The sequence below is a fragment of the Grampus griseus genome, assembly GCF_964374135.1.
Source record: "Grampus griseus genome assembly, chromosome: 9".
Taxonomy (NCBI): Eukaryota; Metazoa; Chordata; class Mammalia; order Artiodactyla; family Delphinidae; genus Grampus; species Grampus griseus.
This window is the reverse complement of record NC_139003.1, coordinates 67,167,793-67,190,905: the sequence shown is the minus strand read 5'-3', so window position 1 is coordinate 67,190,905 and position 23,113 is coordinate 67,167,793. Positions and strand designations below refer to the sequence as shown.

The window sequence follows — 23,113 nt, the reverse complement described above, 5'->3', positions numbered from 1 at the left end:
GTCTGACTTCAAAACCATGCTCTGTCATCTGTTATGTTTCCAAACACAGTGCTGACTACAAAAGGGTACAGGAAGAAAAGCAACTATAAGTAACTTTGATTTTAATCACAATGCTTGTGAATATTTACCATATAAATTTCCTATAACTTTGCATATAGCATTAACTCCTGCGTTCCCCATAGACCTTCTTACATGTTGAAGATTATTGACAAGTGTTGGTCACTCATCCAGCTGAGTGTGGATTACTTCTCTTTTGATATGCCATCCTGAGGAATCCTATTAGTAAGAATAGGTGCCCAGCTCAAGGCAACTTATTTGGATATACTAGTCTGGCTTCTGGTCTCATTTGTGTATTTTGAAACCTTGGCTTCATTCATTGTGGCAATTTGCTTTTTGAAAGTACTTCTGCTAATTGATGCTATTCTTTATATATTCATATTATTCACAGTTTTTAGTTTTGTGGTTCAATCCTCTAGTAGAATTTACAATATTCTGTGGTGGAGGTGATTCATTAAATATGGAAGGAAATGAAGTCTTTTTACCGCCACCAATATAAACATCTGAAGTGCCCTTCTGAGAATTAATAAGCAAAACAAGAATAAGTTAAATTTAACCAAAAATGTCAGATTAAGTTGTAGACAGAGTCTTGGAACCATTAATAAATAAAGTGACGTCTTTCGTTTTGTTTTGTATTAGCTTGAGGTTATGTTAGGTACCAAAGCATACACAGTACATATACTTAAAGGGCATGCGATCTAATCTGCAAAAATTTACTTTCTCCTAATGATACCCCTGTATGTCTGATTCCCTTTTAGGTTTATTCAAAACAGTACAATAATAAAATTAGTTTTTCTCTACCACCTTATCCCAATATTTTTACATAGGAAAAATAGACTTTTTGTATCCAAAATATCAGTTTATGGAATTAATTTTATTCTCCTCTGCCAGGATTCTGTAAAAATTTAGGAGCATTAATCTGCCAAGTTTTATTTTTTCCTTATTTTTAGCTTCATGTCAGTTACGTTAAACTGGGTAATAAAAAAAGTGCCCTTCAAGGGCTTCCTATGAGGCCTATAGCCCTTGCAGTCTCTTGATCTGGACAGATGCGGCTTTATCTCAGTTTCTTCTCTATAGGTTTCCTAGTCCCTTCAAATGGCCTACTGGATAGTATCCAGCACAGCTCCAGGGGCCTTCTCTTCCATGAGGTCTACAGCTATTTCCTAGGCAACATTTATGCATTATTGTCCCTGCAGTCACAAGGAGGGTTGGCCAAGCCCAGTACAATACCATTTTCTTGTCTTTGTCCCGAGTACCTGTAGCCTTGTCCTCAGTTTCCCAGGCAGGAGTCAGATCCTGGCCCACTGTCCTCATTTACTTGGAGAAAGCAAGCTCTCCTAGTAGCTCCTGTGAAATCCTCTCATTAACTTGAGGATAGAAGTGGCTCCCATCACCATTTCCCCAAGTGGACATGGAGATTCCCAAAGTAGCAATGGTTCTTTGCATGTAAATGTCGACGCTTTTATAGTCCTGCAATGAGTAAGAGTGAGCATGGATCGTGAAGTAGATTTCTTTGAAAATCTGCATAGGAAGATTTAGAATTTCACTTTAGAATTTTATATCCATTCGTCTTGGTGTTAGGGTGAAACTTTCATGTCAACCACTTTCTCCAATTGTCGAAAACAATGTTCAGACAAAGAAGGGAGATGAGAGAAATACCTTTCTTTCTGAGTATTCATGACTCTCCATTGGCATCTTCACATAATTGTCTGATTTAATCATCATAACAACTTTACGGGATTGGGAATATTATACTCAATTTACAGAGGAGGAAATTAAGTTTCAAAGAGTAAAAATGTTAAGGCCACATAGATACTGTGGAAATAGAGATGTCTGAGTGAAAAGCTCCTGGTTTTCCTGCTCCATTATTTCAGGTAAGACATACAAATCTACTCACCAGGGTCAACCTAGGACTGACTGCCCGATTTACTTCTCAAATAGTTACCTTCCTTTTGTAGGCTTGGATTTAAGAATGTTTGAGGTCATGTCTCCTACTAATGATTTTGAGCATAGCACAGAATCTTAACATTGGCTGAGTCTTAAAATATATGTTTACATTTTTTTTCCAGACAATAGATTTTGAAGGTTTCAAGCTATTTATGAAGACATTCCTGGAAGCCGAGCTCCCTGATGATTTCACAACACACCTTTTCATGTCATTTAGCAACAAGTTTCCTCATTCTAGTCCAATGGTAAAAAGTAAGCCTGCTCTCCTCTCAGGTGGTAAGTTTAATTATTTACTTTAAACATGTATGTAATGCAAAAACCTCAAAGGGAAAAATCATTATAAGTTCTCTGTAAGCTGAGATGATTTGTTTAAAAATTACCTTTATTGCAGGATTTATCCTTTCATACTAAGACTGTGCAACTAAACATTAGAGAAACTATACTTTATCATTATTCATCACTTGTCATTTCAATGTCTTAGAAGTCTATGTTTAGGTAATAATTTTAAGAGATACTTCCATCAAATATAGGAAAGTGCTCTTTTAAATGACTGGAATATATATATATGCGTGTATATATATATATATATATATATATATATATATATAAATATATGTAGTCACAAGGAAGTTATGTAAAAACATAGTATTTAATATCATTTGTTCAAATTACCAATATACTTTCACATTTTTAGATTTGTAAACTCAGAACAGAGTTTAGAGTTTTCTCTTAGATACTTAATTCAGTTTGTCACCATAGAGATGGTTGGTTCTCTCATTAGGTGTAGCTTTTTAGAGATGCCTAATGCATTACTACCTGTCACTAATTGTATCACTCTCCACACAGTCAGGAAAATAGAAATCTCACTATATTACTTTAGAAAATGTGCAATAGGAAACTGGTTAAACAGTGTTGGAGAGTTGAAAAAGTGAAGATGAGCACTGAGACACACTAAGGTAGAAACACAGGAAGCAGATGCCTCCCCTGGGTTGGAGTCTTCAAAACCCAGAAGCTTGGAAGGAGGACCTCTAGGAGCTGGGAGGCAGTGTTGGGGGGTGGGTGTTGCCTGGCAGGTCTCACTGTCAGACTCCTGTGGAGGGGATCCTTCCTGATTGGCTGTGATAGCTCAGGAGCTCAGGGAGGAATGTGCAGCCCTGGAAGTCAGACCTCTTACAGCATCACCATGGTCTGTGCAGGACTGAATTGTGGGAGCTCACTGTGCCTTCTTGGTGTGGCAGTAAGCTGCCACGAGACTAGAGCGCCTTGCTACTGGCACCAGATGCTGGGACGGTGAGATGCTGGAGAGATCTAACAGATAAGTGCAGGTAGACCAGCAGGAACTTGTCCCTTCTCCCTCCTCCCTTCTCTTGTCTCTCTAGTGCCCCCTGTGAACCCAACAGGTTTCCATCTGGCAATGGAGAAATATAGTCTACAGCAGTGTTTCCAAAACTCTTTGATCTCAGGACTCTTTTAGGCTCTTGAAAATTATTGAGGACCCCAAAATGCTCTTGTTTATATGGGTGGTATTTATTTCTATTTACCATATTAAAGATGACACATTCTAGAAATTACAATGATCGTCCCCTCAGATGTTGACAAAAATAACATCTTTATGAAAAATGACTATTTTCAAAAACAAAAAAAAATTAGTGAGAAGATTGACATTATCTCACACTGTTGCAAATGACTAACATCCAACTTCATAGAAGACAGCTGAATAACCACATCCGCTGCTGTGTTGCCATATCATGTCAGGTAGCCCCTTGAAAAGTCCACTGTACACCCATGAGAGAATGAGAGTGAAAAAAGCAAATGATATCTCAGAATCATCACTGATAGCATTTTGACCTTACAGATCCCCTGAGAGGGGATTAAGTGTCCTGTGGGAGCCTCTGGTCGAGACTTCCCGTCCTAGCATCACAACAAAGAATATCAAAGTGTGGGTAAAGAGGTGAGGAGAATTTTACTAATTAGCACTCTAATAAATAAAAAGCTTAAAACATATAATTAAGAAATAGGTGATTGAGCCAGAAACAAAACTTGGGCAATCTGATGAAGAGTCCACACTATTAAGCCTTACGTTGTGCTGCTTCCCTTTCTGTTAATGGAGTAAAATATTTTTCCTCGAGCAATCACATGTTGGTCCAAGCTTTTTAAAACAGATGATCCCTTCAAAATATAGAGCAATTAATATGCTTATAACCTTGACCCATCATATATTTTTTGTTCCTGAAATGATTCCCCTTATACCATGAACTGAGAGGACTCCCCACACTTGCTGTTTTCTCTGAATGAGTTCCGTTTAGTTTGTCCTAAAGTGTGGTTTCAGAGCTTACAAGTGTTCTGGGCTGAAAATTTTTATATGAGACAGGTTTTTGCTTGGATCTAGAAATGAAAACGTCTGTGTTCTCCATTTCATGCTATAAATGGATTGCATATTCCTTAGAAATAACAAAGTTGTCCCTTATTTAAATTTATATGAAGCAATACTGTCCTTGGGAAACACTGTCTTCTTTAAGAAGACAAATACTGTCTTGAGGAAGAAGGGGGAACATTTTTTGATATGTTGTCTCTCTGAGTCAACAGACTCAGACTAATTATGTCACACTTGGAGGAAAGAGACAATCTAATTACTTTGGTAGTTTTATAAGAAATTCAAACCTCAAACCCTCCTTTCTTCAGATAGCACATAGTAAGTACTACGTAGAAGATACCAAATTTACAAGGAGTAGAGATCAAACCATGTTTCAAAATGGGAAAAAAAAATAAGGAATAACAAATTGTACTTCTTTTGGGACAATCACACATCCTGCATAGACTTACTTGAAAGGAATTGTAAGATAGGCTGCATAACCCTCATGCAGCAATAATAAATTAAACTGTGATGCCTTTTCAAAGCGTGGCCTCCATGTTTTGACATAGGTGCATAGTGTCCTTTGTAGGACTGTTTCTCATCCTGTGTATTTTCAGAATTACCTTTGATAGTGGTTTTTATTCTGGGAAATAAGGAACCCTGGACAGTAATAAAATTTTCAAGGCCTGGGGTAGCCTTGACTCAGAAACTGAAAGATAAATAGATTTTTATTCCTAGAAACTTGCTTTGCAATAATCTAAGTTATCTACGGAAGATGTATTTGTGGTTGAAAAAAATTACAAATTAATTTTGAATAAAGAGGTGCTATATAATCTGCTTTGTTTATCTGCTCTGAGAGTTCACATGTTTCATTACCACATTACCATCAGGAATATTGTAGCCATTCTTGATTCTGTACATCAATTGAACAATAAAGGTTTCTCAATAAGAAGACAAACTTCTTTTTTTTTTTTTTAATTATTTATTTATTTATTTATTTATTTTTGCTGTGTTGGGTCTTCGTTTCTGTGCGAGGGCTTTCTCGAGTTGTGGCGAGCGGGGGCCACTCTTCATCGCGGTGCGCGGGCCTCTCACTGTCGCCGCCTCTCTTGTTGCGGAGCACAGGCTCCAGACACGCAGGCTCAGTAGCTGTGGCTCACGGGCCTAGTTTCTCCGCGGCATGTGGGATCTTCCCAGACCAAGGCTCGAACCCGTGTCCCCTGCAATGGCAGGTGGATTCTCAACCGCTGCGCCGCCAGGGAAGCCCGAAGACAAACTTTTTAAAAGGAAAAAAATGTTATTCTTGTTAATGAACAATGATCACATATTTGGTAAAAGTAAAGCATTTAGTTGTTATAGAATAAAACATTTAAAAATAATTATAAATAGGTATAAAAGTTATGAGTGTGTATGTAGTTGTGTTTTGTTGAACCTAATGATCCATCTGGCATTTCATGTAGTGGATTATGTATTGTTTTGGAACATTTTGTTTCCGTTAAGTGCCTCTTATCCCCTATTTAAATATAAGATGATTAATTCTGCTGTTCCCATGTTGGTCTTTTAGTTTTTAAATATATCCCCAATATACCATCTTTCCAGCTTTCTTATAACCTTTTCTGCTTCATTGTAAATCCCAAATCCCTAATCCTAAACCTCTCTGCTAGTCCAACAACCAATTTCTGATCTTACCTTCATCCCTGGAATCTATCACTTGAACTGTTATCTTTACAGAAATGTTTAATTATTTGGAATCCTTTTTTTCTTCCGCAAGTGGCTCACAAACCCTCAACCATGATCACTATTATGATCCCATATTTCAGTCCCTGCTATTTGCACACTGAGCATAACCAGGGAGAAATCTCATAAATATGCATGCAGGCTGTTGTCACTACACATTCCTAACACCCAGTATTAACATGGCCTTAACACCTCTTCAGCTCTTAAAAAAATCTATTCTGAAAAGTATTTATTCTTGATACTGTCTCCTAGATCAATCAGGTTAAACTTTTTAAACCTCCTTTAGTTTATTCATCTTTCCCCTCACTCTCAACAGATGCCATTTTTTTTTCACATCATACAAAAAAACAGGTGCTGTCTAAAATAAAATGCTCAATTGTTTCCCACACAACCCAAAACGGTTTATTCAGCTCACAGAGAATGCATATTACTATATTCCAGATGGAGCCCTTCATCTGAGTGAGTGCTCCATAAGGAGTCAAACTAAGTGGTTTGGAAAGTCAAATAATTATATTCTACCCAACTCTGCTTCTATTCCTATCTTCTTTCTGGTTGAAAGGAACCTGAGTATTTATCAATTTCCCTACCCTAAAATCTTGGACCCTTCCTACCCTTCACTGCCTCACTACTTAGGTTTAGTTAATCACAAAATGCTATTACTCGTTGTAACTTCTTCTCAAACATTCTGCCTGCGTCAGTTTGATACATCATTGTTTGTGTCCTAGACTATCAATTAGCATGACTCCCAGCCAGGCCCTGCCCTCCCATCTGGAAAATGTTCTTTCTAACACAGAAGCCTGATGATATTATTCATGGGTTCCCAAGTGCAGACTTTCACAATCACCTTGTGGAATGTTTTTTAAACCTTTATTTCCCAAGTAAACATAAATCCTTGATATTTAAAGCCGATTAAAGCAGAGTTACTTTGCTTTGAGGGTGGTGCAGGAGAGGTCTGAGTACAGGGAGTCCTAGTCACTCTGCCTTCCCCCTGCCTCTGGAGACACCCCCTCCTGAAGTGACCTTACAGAGACTCCAGGGCCTGGACAGTGCAGTTAAGAAGATGATAAAATCTGAGTTCCATAGCATTAAGCCAATGCCATGCAGCATATAGAGTCTGCCTACCGTCCTCATTCTCTGTCTCCTTGCCCCATGCACCCAGATTCTTTTCATATCCAACTGTTTGCTGTGACTTAAAACCTGCTGTGCTTACTCAGGACTCTGGGCTTTTCTGCATGATGTACCCTCTGCCCTTATTTCACAGCAAAACCCAGCTCCTTCAGGTCTCAGCTAATGCTTCATTTTAATTCAAGAGCATATGCTGTGTACCATGCTATGGATGCAGTGATCAGTAAGATGGGATACCTAGAGAGTGTAGCTGGGAAGCAACCCTGTCACCCTTGTTAAAGTCCCACCATCTGCCTCTTGTAGATTAGCTGGGACATCCCTGCCTCTCTCCAAATCCCACCTTTGACAGTTGTCACACAGAAACTCCTGGAATTAAACCTCTTCAGCTAAATTGTTTTTCTTTTTGTGTAGGATAGCAATTAACAGCAGTTATTAATAACAATTACTTTCTCTAAGAATATGGCAATTAGAAGAGAATGTGATGTGATTTATTAACTGGTTCAGACACTCATACTGTATATTCCTGTTGGGCTCCCCAATGTACAAAACATTGACTTTATAATAGGAACATCCTTTATTAACCATAGGTCAGTGTAAGAGTTTTTGTTATTTCTTATTAGTTGTTTTATAGCACACAAAGAGAAGATTTTCCTAGCACCGTTTAAATCAGATCATGTAGTGAATTGACCAGTCGTACCATTTAATTATTCATTTTATTATTTCCTTAATTTATGCATCCAACCATTCATTTTTAAAAACACATTATGTGCCAGGAATTCCACAAGAAAGCTGAGGATCCTTTAGAGTCAGGGAAAAAAACAGATAGGTGGTCAGTTTTACTACAATAAAACAAGTGCTGTGCTGTATGTGTCAGGAGCATGTGACTGAGATTTTAACCATAAATTGAAATTATCCAGGTAGAGGTAGTGGGAGGGATGGGAAGGAGTGGATTAGAAGGGAGTTCCAAGAGAAAGCAACATATACAATTTCTGTTTAAATCTTAAAATCATGTCCCATCAAAGGACAGTGCACAAACTTTAAGACATTCAATATTTATGCATTCAAAAATATTTATTGATCACTTACAATGTGCCAGGTACTATTCAAATTACTGGGAGTACATCAGTGAGCAAAACAGAGCTACCCCTCCCATAGTCATATACATTCTAGTGGTGAGAGAAAGACTCCTAAAAATAAAAATTTGTGGCACGTCAAATGGAATGAATGCTGTTGTCAAAAATGAATCAGATAGAAAGTGCAGGTCAAGGCTGAGGATGACTGAAAGTCCTAGGTTTCTCATGACTGACTGAAACTGGGATGAGGGTCATAAGGTCATTTTTGATGGTCCCAGAGTAGATAGTAGTCATGACCTTGGAAGTATTGGGCACAGCCTGGAGGTAGAGTTGGGGGAGCAATCCTGGCAGGATTAGAGTCCTGACTGCCTTCAGAGAGTGGAGGAAGGTAGACTTCTGGGGAGTCTTGAGAGATCTGGGGCTGTGCCTTGACTCAGTTGGGCTGGGACAGATGACATGACTGGAGGAGAGATGAGGTGGGTAGCCAGGACCCGATGGTAGAGAGTGTTGTCCATCATGCTGTGTTTTGAATTTTATCCAGAAGAAATTGGAGAGCCATGAAAAGGATGTAAGCCAGAAAATAATTACACTGTCAGTGGTGTGGAAGCTATCATGAAGACAGATGAGGCTAAAGATATATAAAAAAGTTCCAGGGCTTCCCTGGTGGCACAGTGGTTGGGAGTCTGCCTGCCGATGCAGGGGATGCGGGTTCGTGCCCCGGTCCGGGAAGATCCCACATGCTGCAGAGCGGCTGGGCCTGTGAGCCATGGCTGCTGAGCCTGCGCGTCCGGAGCTTGTGCTCCGCAACGGGAGAGGCCACAACAGTGAGAGGCCTGCGTACCGCAAAAAAAAAAAAAAAGTCCCAAAGATATTTAAGATTGAGAATAATAAAAACTATCTCTGAAAAACTTCAGGTACTTTATCTTGGGTCCCCTCTCATTGCTCATTTGATGTGGCAATGGTTAGTGAATTCTGTGAAGCTGCAATATCAGTGATGGTGTTTAGCTCTTTTCATGTTGTCTGTACAACCAGAGAGTCATACCACAATGGCATTTTTTAGACAGAAAAGGAGAAACAATGCCCTTTTGTCCATAAGGAAGTTAATCAAGTTAAGAACAGAAGATTTTGCAATGAAAATGAAGTACTTAAACCTTCGGGAAAATGTTCTCTTGCCAAATGACCTTACTGAGTGTTCTTGCCAGGAAACATACTTCATTAACTGTGCTGAGAAGAAAGTATTACTCTTATCAGTACTGTTTTAAGGATAGTAAAAATGTGTGTGTGTGTGTGTGCGTGTGTGTGTGTGTGTGTGTGTGTGTAGTGTAAAGTAGCTTTATAGGCCTTTTGTGTCTAATAAGCTCCTTCAGTTTCCACCATGCAAACAAGGGCAGGCCAGGTTCCATAAAACACAAATTGAACAGAGTACAAGACTTATGTAGCTATGAGATGCGGAGATTCTTGGCACACAGTAGGGCATTTCAAATATATTTGTGCTTTTATCACTGTTGATATGCTTTATTGATAATAACAATTATAGTCTGTGCAGCTTATATACCTACATACAAATGCCCTAGAAATAAAGATACAAGAATTTCTATCCATTGGCCAATAAGCATTTATGTATGTCAGCCATTACATTTTTTATGCCTCTATAGTACCAAATTCACACTTATAATCATCATTAGTAGTAGTAGTAATCTAAAAATTATTTTACTCCAATAAATTTTTTATCCTGAAACCCTGAAAGCCCTAAAAATCCTTCCCTGAAACCAGAGAAAACTCTGTAACTTCAAGGCTCCATTGATGATAAAATTACTGTCGGTAAAAGAAAAGTTTCTCCCAAATCTCCTCTTTAATTATTAAATGGGTTTGAATATACTGAACTTGATTATATAGGTTTCTTTATTGTTCTGTCTGAATATGCTAAGTAAAATTTTGGTTTTCAAAGTGTTCATTTTTGCTATTAAATTTATTGACCCAAAATAAAGGGGTTTTGTATTTTGAATTGCATCTTAATTACATATTAAATGATAGTGTTATCTTAAGATTTTTGCATAATATGTTAACAAATACTTATTTACAGTTTTTGAGATCCTCATGAGGGCAATAAGGTATTTAGTACTTTACAGAGACTCAAATCAATCATAATATTATTTAATTTGTGTTATGCTCTAAAAATACTTAGTAGCAAGCTAGAAAATGAGCTATGGTATTGAGCATTTGCTTTGATCTGCTAGAAGAAAAACCCTATGAAAATGGGAGTTTTCATCTCCTTGGTTCAGTACTTTATCTCCAATGCCTGGAACCTGGTTTTACATGCCTGGAACCTGGTTTTACATGACTAATATTAAAGGACCTTAATATTTATTTTGGTTTATGTTTATAAAGGATATGTTAGTTGTATACCTATTAAAAAACACAGTTAAGAAAAATCATTCATAATCCATTTCCCATAAGAAAATGCAGGTAAAGATTTGGTAAATATGTATTTTCATGGGTGTATTAAGTGGATGGCCCAAGGACTGATCTGAATGGAAGATGAATTTAGAGCTCTCAGCCATGGCTAGGATTTCTAATTTCCTTCCAAAGGTTTATGAAATAATGTATGCACTATCAAGAGTCTTGAAAACCAGACCCTTAAAACAAAAGGTCATTTATTGAGAGGCAGGAGACAGATTTTTCTGCTTTATTTTTCTCTCTCTAGCCCCACAAAATTATACTTAAAGCATGAAATCCCACATCAGGCTGCCTTTTGAATTGTGGATGCACAACTGGTCTTTGTTTTCTCAAATGCGAAATGGAGATAAGAAGTATATGTATCTTACTGGGTATTGTGGGACTCAAAAACGTAATGCATTAGGTACCTTAGGAATGCCAACTTTTACCATTATTAATTAAACAGATCATTTTCCTGTGTTTTAGTTTGCAAACACAGGATAAAGGTCAAATTCAATATAGTTTTTTTTTTCCACTAAGATGTCATACATCCTGAAAGAATACAGTCAAATTTAAGGAGTATTATTGGGATTTCTTTTTAATGTGACAAATATACAAATTTTGGTAGCATGACTTCTTTTCACATATGGTGGCTTAATTCCCATGGTTAGGCATAGTCACGAAACAGAGTAATTCAACCAACTCTCAATTCTCTGCCTGTAGACAGTGTGTCACCTGCATTATGGTTGCCACCAGCCCAATGTAACTTTGAAATCTAAATTTAAGTTAGTTAACAATCAATTAAAACAATTCAGTTCTTCAGTCAAACGCCAGCCACATTTCATGTGTTCAACAACCATATGTGGTTAATACTACTATATTGAACAAGGTGTACATAGAACGTTTCTATCATTGAAGAATATTTTACTGGACAGGACTGATAGAGCAAGTCTTCCTTTTACTGCTTTTGAAAAGAGCTCAAAGTTTGGAGTTAGATGGCCTGTCTTCAACTCTGAACTCCTGGGAGTGCTATGTGACTATAAGTAGTTTAGTCTCTGATTTTCCACCCTTTTTTTTTTTAATTTTATTTTTTAACATCTTTATTGGAGTGTAATTGCTTTACAATGGTTTTCTCTCACAAATGGAATTGCAGGGTCAGTGTTGTTGGCACACAGCCAGGAGCCTTGCTCCTTTGCAGAGTTTGTTCTGCTCCTAGAACATCACCCCCAAAGACCTGCTTCAAGCCCTGCTCCTTATAATTGCTTGTTTCAGGTTTTTGCCAGTGGCCAAAAAGATGAAACCCATATGATGTTCTTAGAGGGATTTTGCTGGCCCTAGTCTCTTGTCAAGGACTGTATCCATTGCCTGTCCTCATTTTATGAGGAATCACAATCTAGTTTACCCAGGCTATCTCATCTTGCTGCAGGTTTGTGTAAGCATAAAAAAATTTTTTTTTTAATTATATTATTTTAAGACAAGCATAGTTAGAAGGTTGTCTAAAAATCATGAAATGTGTGATAATATGAAGTAACTGTTGTTATTCTTGGTTATCTGTGCTACTCATCATGACTATTAATATGAATATTGGAAGTATGATATGTGACTACACTATGTGACAAATTGCTTCATAAGCCTGTTAAATTTCTGCAAATTGAGCCAGTATAAAGAAATGGAAAAACCAAATTGCCAGAGTGTTTTATTGCCTTATAAGTTTAGAATTTTAATTCGTATCATTATTTCATAGTAATAATAACAGTTTTGAATATTTCATTTTAATAGATGAAGGGAAACAGTGGAGATAACGCTACCGTTTTCATTATCTGGAATGCAAGTGTTTGAAAATAAAATAAACTGGAGCAGAGGCAGTAATTGAACATGTACCCAAAACTGATTTGCTAACAATTGAACCTTGAGACTAGAATTAAAAGTATCTATTAGAATAAAACGTTTTAGGTCATTGTTTTAAGAAATGGAGTGTCTGTATTGGAATACAATGAAAATCGTGTGCTTGAAGAATGTGATAATCGTAGGCAATATTCAGTTTGACTAACGCTAACTCTTTTTGTAGTTAAAACTTTGAAGAGAATAATGTTTATATATATGTGTATATACATATATATAATCATCATAAAAACAGAAAAATGCCATCGAAGTACAAGATAATTATTCCTAATAAAACTAATAGGCTCTAATTACTTTGCCTATTTTTCACTTTATTTTGTACTTTGTTGTACCTTGTAATATATATTATATGTGTATAGGTATATATGGGTCACTTTTGTGGGGAAATATTTAAAGAAGCATAGCCTTGGGCAAGTCAGAGAACCTGCAAATTTGGATGTCAGTCACATGATCTTCTGAGCTATTGACCACTTGAGGCAAAAAAAAACAAAAAAAACACATTGTGTTTTACCTAGCTTCATGTGCAGTTCCAATTCTAAGGAGAGTTTCACCGATGCTTGGATGGGTTAAAATGGCCTTTGTTAAAGGGAAGTAGACCTTTTCTTTAATTAATTAATTTATTTATTTATTTATTTATTTATTTATTTATTTATTTATGGCTGTGTTGGGTCTTCGTTGCTGTGCGGGGGCTTCCTCTAGTTGTGGCAAGCGGGGGCTACGCTTCATTCTAGTGCGCGGGCTCCTCATTGAGGTGGCTTGTTGCGGAGCATGGGATCTAGATGCGTGGACTTAAGTATTTGCAGCACGTGGGCTCAGTAGTTGTGGCTCGCAGGCTCTAGAGCACAGGCTCAGTAGTTGTGGCACATGGGTTTAGTTGCTCTGGGGCATGTAGGATCTTCCCGGACCAGGGCTCGAACCGGTGTCCCCTGCATTGGCAGATGGTTTCTTAACCACTGCACCACCAGGGAAGTCCCAAGGGAAGTAGACTTTTGAACCTTTTCTTCAGAGGCTATTACTGCTAAAGAGAAGTGTAAGATTCCATTTACCATCTCGTTTCATTGAGGAGCTGCAGCCAAGAAACCAGGCTTGCTATGTCCTGTTTGCCAGTTACATGGTCTCGTGTGTGTCCTGTATAAGCCTTAGCACAAACTGCTTAAAAGGAAAAGGACTTTTCTTCTGGGAAGTGAACTTTCCTAGAGGGAGGTAAATACTGGGAAAGAGCTATAGCCAAGTTTAGGAACAGGAAAAAAAAATTTTTGAAAGGGTAGAATAGGGTGTAAAAACAACCTCTCTGAAGACAGATTGAGGCCCTAGGGCCTGCTCTCAAAATATTAAGTGAAAATATAAGGAAACATTTTCACCACTTAAGAGAAAGTGGGCTGATCTAGGGTAGGGGGTTAGGAGCTGAAACAAACCTATGAGCTTTTTCAACGCAACACGTCAAGATTTAGTGGTCCAGCTCTATAATTGTTTTGTTGTAAAGTAATTGTGGAAAAGCTCATTGACATTTTATTTTTCTTTCTCTGATGCACCCTATAAATCATTGTGAAAAGTATATGTTTTACCTCTCAAATTTAGCTGAAATTGCACTTAAGGAAAAACTGATTAGTTTTTCATTGTGTGTTGTCATACATGCCCATAATTTCTTTTTAAAATAACCTTTAAATTCTTTTAAATGTTAAACTATGACACAGTTCAGTGCATGATACAACTTTTTGTTTACAACCTCTCATGAACAGAAAATGGCAAATAGTCAACTCATTTTGTCAAACAAAATAATTTTAGTATAGTAACATGTTTCTTGTTCAAAAGTAGTGTTAAGTTGAAATTATACATTAATGTTCATATTCAGTATGTACATTACATACAGGAAAGGCAAACAAAATTATGATACTCATATTTTCCAAATGTTTGTGTTTAGTATTATGAAAATTGATAATGAAATACCATAACCTTCATTTTATATATACAAATGATCATAAGTGAATATATATAAGTGAAAATGTATACCTTTTGGCATTCTTTCAAATGAATGTGATGATACATGCTTTTTATTCTTGTTTTACGCTGAGTTTTTGTATAAAAGAGTTAAATCAAGCTGATTAAATCATTTCAGTACCATAAGCGGGGAGCATAGAAGAGAGGATTAGCTCATCAGGCAGGATGGGTTAGGTCATAGTTTATCCAACCATAATTCAAGGGCTGTGTTTCTCCGAGTCTGGAAGTTATGGTCATGTGAAGGATCAGTGCCAAAATGTCTTTTATCATAAGTTGAAACTGCTTATTTCTGCAGCTGGCTAGGCTTTAGATGATTAGTTAGAATTAGTCAGGTATTTTCTTTTCAAAGCTCAGGATTGTCTTCTGTTCTCTGCCTTTGGTTTATAAAAGTGACTATGTTAGTTTGTATCAGATATACAGTGACACTTTTGTTAAGGGAGGAAATCCATTTATAATATGTGTGTATATATATATATGTATCTTTTTCAATAACTATAAACAAGCGGAATCAATGTGAAGCATAGAGATGTATTTGAAATAAAGAAGACTTTGGTAAAAAAATGGAAGATGTAAAGCATTGTTTTTCAAACTGTCAATTGTGGCCCATGGTGGGTAATGAATTCAGTTTAAGGGGTCTTTGACAGAATTTTAAGAATGGAATAAAAAAGAAGAGAATAGGTTAACACAGAAAACATTGGCACAGTTATGAAACCTAGTGTGTGTGTGTGTGTGTGTGTGTGTGTGTGTGTGTGTTATTTGTGCTGGATTAAGATGTAAACTTTTTCTTACTTTTCCTTACTATTGGCCTTGAACAAAAATAATCTATAAGCTATTAGTGTAGAATAAAAAGGATAAAGTTGCTAGTTATGAGACGCTGGGCAGTTCATCTCCCTAAGCCTGTTTCTCATCTGTAAAATGGGATTAATGCAATCTCCCCTCACAGGGTTAATGGGAGAATTAACTGAAATGATACATGTTCAAGTGCCCAGCATGGTTCCTGCCACATAGTGTACATTCAATAAATGGTACATTTTATTAGTAGTAACGTTGTGACTACTAAACTAATTAACTGCTGGCTTTTCAGCATGCATTAAATTATACTCCTGGATATCTTGAAATGGCTGAAGGAAATCACAGGTGTTCAATCAAAGTTATACATGGAAAGAGATAGACCAGAGCAAGAGATGTGGTCAGGTGGAGGTGTGCTGATGAATGCCAGATGAATGACAGGCTTGTAGAACTGTATTTGGTTAAGATTATTCCCTGCATTCCAGTAACTCCTGGTTAATTAGGAATCAAGTAGCCATTCAGCCCATCAGCCATCTAACCCACATACCTTTTATATGGCCAAATAGACCTCAAAGGATAATTGGGGTTTACCGTGAGGTCTTGTCAGATACATATGATCTGGTTTCAGAGACTTCTCTATAAGATGGAACTATTTATTGTGAAAGAGTTTCGATTTAATTATCAGATACTCTGCAGTCGTCAGCTGTTGTGAACAGATATTCGGGTTCTCTACCCTTGTCTTGGAATAGGCACAATGAATGGATGTAATAAATAAAGTATGGACCATATTAAAACCAAACTACAGTTGTATGTTCTTACCTCTCTAATTAAATCTGTCATGTTTATCCAGATTTTTGTTTATGTTCTCTTTCTCTCTTATTCATGGGCAGATTCCTTGATGGCAAAAAGGATGTCTTATTCACGGTGCTGGCAACCGTTTGACATAAATACATGTTTTTATGTATGAATGATTCCTGACCATCAATATATAAATCATATTGGGACAGACTCACATTTCTTCAGTTTTTTGTGAAAGACCATTTTTCAGTCTTCCCAGCTGATTCACAGCTGTCACTGCCTAAGGCAGAGAAAAGTGGAATAGGAAAGTAGTTCTTCATGCTTTGAAATCTGTCTACCAGCTAACTCTGGGCGATAGGATTCTGGCCCAAACACCATCCAGTGAGTAGGCAGAGCAGTCCCTATGTCCCCAAATCCCAAAGGACTCTCCATTACTTAAAAGAATCATAGAATGTCTGTCTCTATTATACTAGAGACCGAAGAATTTGGTTATTTCACGCCTCAGAAGTATACAGTTTCTCTACATGGTCTAGGCATTATCTCTCTATTTCCTTTGTTGGTTTTTGTTTGAGAGCACTGTGAATATTTTTAAGTATATGAAGACAAATCTTTTTTTCCAGGTCTGAGAATGAATAAAGGTGCCATCACCTCTCCCCGTACTTCTCCAGCAAATACGTGTTCCCCAGAAGTAATCCACCTGAAGGATATTGTCTGTTACCTGTCTCTCCTTGAAAGAGGAAGACCTGAGGATAAACTGGAGTGTATGTGTTTCTTCATTTAGTTTACTTATCACGGTTGGGGTGGGGGGATATGACTGGATATTGACAAACTTAAAATTGTATATACTAAAAAAAAAAAAAAAAAAAAAAAAAAATTGTATATACTGTGGTTGTTTACATTCTTATTAAGTAAAGTGACCTTGGTTAATAATTATAAAAAAATCCTCCAATTGAAAATCAGACAATTAAAAGATACTAAGAATCTATCAATTTTAGGTTATTATTGATCAAGGTCCATTTATTACTGAGTATTTCTTGAGCATGTTTATCAATTGATGGTTTTTGTTTTTGAATTTGCTCAGTTTGGTAACCAGACGATATTGAAAAGTATCCTTTGTGTTGTTTTGAAAATACACTTATTTCTAGTATGTAGGAGGTCTTCCCATTAAGCAGAAAAAGGGTTCACTATCCACAGGCAACCTGAGCCTTTCTCTCTGGAAATCTTCCTTGAAAGCTTCTGCACTAACTTTCGTTGCGGTGGACAAATAATTTCTTAAATGCCAAGCATGAGAGTTTCATTTCTAGAAGTTGACTGAATATTATAAATAATTAAACAATAGCGTTTTTTTCTTTTACCATGTAGCAGGCGTTTCAGGTAGAGAATTTCAATCTAGTTGAAAGGAAATAAGTGCTCTCTTTAATAAAATACAGTAACTGAGCTCTCTCTGGTGGCAAACTGTACTCATTGCAAGGCAAGAAGATATTTTTCAAACCTTTACTGCAAGCCCCGTCATTTAATAATCTATTCTATCTCCAAAGCCCTTGCTAAATACAGAGCTGGTGGTTTGTTCAATAAGCTGATTAACCTGATTGTATTAGATATCATTAAAATGAATTAAATTTTTTTTGCTACTGAAATGATAGTAAAGATAATGAATCCTAAATTTGACATTTCTAAAGTAAATGTAGAGTATTGTGACACCTCAGAATTATGACTGGGTAGCATGTTTAGTTTAACAGTAACTTTCGATAATATTTCTCTTACTAATAAAGAATTTAATGTAATATGATTATTTAATAGTAACACCTGCTTAAGTTATGAATAAACCATATTAACATCATTCTTTAAATACATATTTATTAGTTCTAAATGTTGAATATTTGCATTTCAAGATTTATTTGTTTTCCTAAGACCCTACAGAAATCTCTCTCATTCCAAAATAAATATTAATGTTTAGTGAATTTTTATTGAAGTAATGGCCAGAGAGAAAGTTTTCTCAGGTGTTATTAGGACTGTGTTTGGGATGATTTTAAAAATACAAAGATTCGGGCTTCCCTGGTGGCGCAGTGGTTGAGAGTCCGCCTGCTGATGCAGGGGACACGGGTTTGTGCCCCGGTCCGGGAGGATCCCACATGCCGCGGAGCGACTAGGCCCGTGAGCCATGGCCCCTGAGCCTGTGTATCCGGAGCCTGTGCTTCGCAACGGGAGAGGCCACAACAGTGAGAAGCCCGCGTACCGCAAAAAAACAAAACAAAACAAAGATTCTATTCCAGGTCTGAGAATAAATAAAGACACCATTACTTCTCCCCAACATGGTCTTTGTGATCCAGTTTAATTATTTTTAGGTCAACTGCAAGTATTTTGTTTTTAAGGTAGAATTCCTAAGAGGTATGTTGTAAGTTCTCAATGTGAATCTGTGTCTCAGCAGTCCTCGTCCACAGTTGCCAGCCATAATGTTAACCCACGAGTGATTCAGAAACACTTGATGAATCAAGTTGAACCTGACCTGCCACTTACCTCTCTTCAGTGTTATCAATCTCCTTCCCTCGGTTCTTTAAGTTTTCCAGCTCTTTTTCGAGCTTATACCATTCATTTCTTTAGACTTCCTGCATAGACAGACTTGTTACCACCTGGCATTACTTCTGTGATTTTCACCAGACTCTTGAAAGAAAATGCATTTCAATTTCAGAAACTCATTAAGGTTCTAGCTCTGTTCTAGTTTTCTTCTCTACTCTCCTCAAGTGTGGAGGACCTTAACCTGGTCCTTACTCATCTGGAGCTTGTGTTTGTTGGTTTGTTTTCTAAATGCCAGGCATTTTCCCTACATCAGTTAAATCAGAATCCATTTCTTTCGCCCAGCTTCTTAGCTAGGTACTTATACATTTTTCCCTTCTACAGTTGCGCGTTTACAAATTCCTAACATTCATATAGTATATTATAGTTATAGATTCTAAAATTTTTTCAATGTCTTTAAAGAAATCTAATGGTTGTTCATTTAATATATATTTCCAAAATGGTTATGACTTATTAAACATAATATATACTAGAGGAAAGAAGAGAAGAAAATAATTAAAATTAACACAGAAGTAGATATAATCAAGCATCTAATATAGTTAACTTTTGCAGGTGAGTGATGTTTTTGAATCTCAATTTCTAAGCAGCTAAGCAGAAAGGAGTACAGACATGTTGTCTTAGGCCAGAGGTTCTTGAACTTTATCGCACATAAGAATCACCTGCAGGGCTTATGAACACACAGCTTGCTCTGCCCCAACTTGAGTATATGTGATTCAGCAAGCCTGGAATAGGACTTCAGAGTTTTCATTTCAGGTCATGCTGATGTTGCAGGTACCACATTTTTAGAAGCATTGGTTTATGCAGTTCCTTCAGTCCAATGAAAACACACACACACACACACACACACATAATTCATCTGAAACTACAATTGTTCTTGGAATTGATGGTGGCATTATTTGATACGTTCTTTTACCTGGGTTATTAGATAAATTAATGACATGTTTTAAATATTTTTTCCCCAAAAAACAATGTTTTGTAAATCTATTCAGTGCTTACTGCCCCTTCTAATCTCCCCCACCTCTCTTTTCTGCCAGGCATTCACAAAATGTTTAGAATAAAGCATTCTTTTTTCATTGAAAGGAAACTAACAAACAAACACGCTTTTGAACTTTCCACTGATTATATGCCATTTCTTCAACTTGCTTTCCTTCACTCAGTCTTTGACTCAATCCTAATGCCTCCCTGTGGTCTTTGCCAGTGCTGAGGCCCTGTCAAGTAGAAGGTATTTATTTACCTGTTCCCACGAACCCTTGGAAAGTATGTGTGCATGCATGTGTGTGTGTCCTGAAGTTGTGGAGGAATTCTATTTTTGTCTTGGTGGAAGTTACCAACCATCGAGGTGCATAGATAAGAACATTGTACCAGGTCTGGTTTGCCCTCTTCACCTTAAGCCCACTACAGTACTTTATGGAGAGCCATTCAATACATCCCTCTTTGAGTCTCCTTAGATTCCTCAAATACTGTGACCTCAACTCCATTTTATTTCAGTCACCCACTTTTGTTGCAATACCCCAAGTCTTTTAATTCCCAAAGACTGCTCTTATTCTATAAATTTAAATTCTAGTATTTTGCTTTGACCACAGCCTAAGCTCACGTAACTTTTTACTTTTCTGCTTTGAGTTTAAATATAGCATAGCACAGTACGCAGGAGCCTGGACCCTTCACTTCACTAACTGAATGAATCTTAGCTTTGACCCTTACTATCTGAGTGACCCAGGCACATTGTTAAAACCTCTCAGGCCTCAGCTTCCCCAGCTGTAAAATTGGGATCATAATAATGTCTATCTTGTATGTTTGCTATGAGAATTAAATGAACCAATATTTGCTCACATAAATTCCTTCACATTTATGTGAATGTTAAATGAAATAAAAGTAAGTTAATGGGCTTCCCTGGTGGCGCAGTGGTTGAGAGTCCGCCTGCCGATGCAGGGGACACGGGTTCGTGCCCCGGTTTGGGAAGATCCCACATGCCGCGGCTGGGCCCGTGAGCCATGGCCGCTGAGCCTGCGCGTCTGGAGCCTGTGCTCCGCAACGGGAGAGGCCACAACAGTGAGAGGCCCGCGTACCGCAAAAAAAAAAAAAAAAAAGTAAGTTAAGAATTCTTGCCCCTTGACCGCTTCACTTCCTCCTAAACTTGCTTGCTGCTTTTGGGCCTCCCACCCCTTCAAATGTAGACTGACCCCGTAATTCGTGAGGTCAATCATTCCTTCTCACTTAGTTTTGAACATCCAATTTATTTGCTCATATACTGAGCTGCCAGAGATTTTGTGAAATGATAATATAATTCTGTGGATTAGAACTCTTCTCAAAGCCTCAGCTGGCCTTCAGTGCCTTCAGTGTTTCTCTGGTCATTGACTTCTCCTAGTTAAAGGTTCATTCAGATGCTTTGTTACTTCAAACACCTACTTAATTAATCATCATCTCACTCATTAGCTGTAAATTCTTATAGCTTTCTCTCATGTTGCCTAAAACTTGTCAACTTCTATACCTGTTCTTTCCTCTTCTTCTGACTCAGGAAGCATGTGTCCCTTTTGTAGTTCCCTATTGAATAATACATCAAAGTAAGTCCTTAACTTAGCATCCATAAACTAATCTGGCTCCACAATTTGACCCCAACCTACTTGGCCAGTCTTGCATTTGGCTATGACCTGCACAAAAAAGTCCCAGTCATATGAATCTACTTTTTAATTATCAGACAAACCCTGAACTTTTCCACCTTCATGCCTTTGCTTATAATGTGCATTTGCTAGGGGTGTATATCTTTCCCAGTGTGTATCAGATCCAGTCCAGTCTACACTTGAAGCCTAAGCTCACATCATGAGTCCTCTTGCCATCTCTAATCAGATTATTTTACTCTCCTTCCTTGTACCATTGCACTGTGTGTAACTTCCCACTCTAGCACCTACCACTTATATATGTGTGTTTTTCAAAAGATAGATGCTCAATAAATGCTAGTTAAATGGAACTGTATTGAAGTCTATGGGTGCTTGACAAGAGGAAGATAATGTGAATTATTGAAGGCATCAAATATTACTAAATTTATACTTTTATTTAAAAGTATAAATGTGGCATTCACATTGGGATTAGAGTTTATCAAATTATTAATGACTTAGCTAGAATAACTTTAAGTTAGCTTACAGTTACTGAAAATATATCACTAAAAAGAAATCAATAGGAAAATGTCCAGAAAAATACACAGTTGACATGCAGATAATGAGGACTACCCTGTATGTTAAAGTTACGGCTCTGTCTAGTATTAATCTTAGAACCACTGAAATTTAATATTGAAAAGTCCTCAAATATCATCTAGTTAACCTTCCTATATTGTCAATGAAACATTTAAAGCCCAGAGAGACTGGTTATTAATTACACCACCAGTTTAGCTATCTGTGACTAAAATGTATGATTTCTGACCTGCTGTATAGGTGCCCTTTTTATTTTGAAAAGCTGCCTTTCCTTGTTTAGATTATTGTTTCTTTTTTTTTTTTTTTTTTTTTTTTTTCCGGTACGCGGGCCTCTCACTGTTGCCTCTCCTGTTGCGGAGCACAGGCTTCGGGCGCGCAGGCTCAGCGACCATGGCTCACGGACCCAGCCGCTCCGCGGCATGTGGGATCCTCCCGGACCGGGGCACGAACCCATGTTCCCTGCATGGGCAGGCGGACTCTCAATCACTGCGCCACCAGGGAAGCCCTATTGTTTCTTCTGTGGAGAAAAGAAGAAAGTATAACACCATTATATTAGATGTAAAAAACTCCAAACAAATGATTTTCACCTCTGCCCTTGTGGTTTATTAGATAGGTCTTGAAATACATAAAACAGTAAAAAATTGTGAGTTAAACAAATTCTGGCTTAAATGCTTTTTAAAATATATACTTTATAATCTTTAAAAACAATTTCCATAATAATATTTTCATATCAATAACATATTATACAAAGTACAAAAACATATTCTATGGGAAAATAGATTAAAAACTTGCACATCTTTTGGAAAAGAAACAAATTCTAGATATAAAGAATTGCCCTCATATTGTGTAATGTGCCTTTCCTTTGAGCTTTTAACCAAATTCATGTGTGGGCACATAATTGTTTCTATATAAAGTGTAATTGCATGAGCATAAAAATAGAAAAAATGTGGGTTAAACTGGTTTGTAACTTTTTAAGAGGTACCCACCTTTGGAAGCTATCATGTTGACAGAATAATTTTAATATTGGGCTTAAATTATTTTTGCACCTAAAAATCTATATCCTTATATGTTGGTTTTAAAAATAAAACCTCTTTGTTCAGTGATTCACTTGACCTTGGAGACTAACTTTACTTTTAAAT

The 23,113-nt window shown here is 37.1% G+C and overlaps 1 protein-coding gene across 6 annotated transcripts in view; it reads left to right on the top strand.

Annotated features, from left to right (window-relative positions):
• Nucleotides 1-23,113, top strand: part of DGKB (diacylglycerol kinase beta) — a gene marked incomplete at both ends in the record, with an annotated part of 639,446 nt that overhangs the window by 102,925 nt on the left and 513,408 nt on the right. For all 6 annotated transcript variants that reach the window (XM_082661792.1, XM_082661790.1, XM_082661789.1 and 3 more), the window contains 2 exons: nucleotides 2,127-2,280; nucleotides 16,836-16,976. In XM_082661792.1, coding sequence (XP_082517918.1) covers nucleotides 2,127-2,280; nucleotides 16,836-16,976 — 295 coding nt within the window. The remainder of the gene's footprint in view (nucleotides 1-2,126; nucleotides 2,281-16,835; nucleotides 16,977-23,113) is intronic.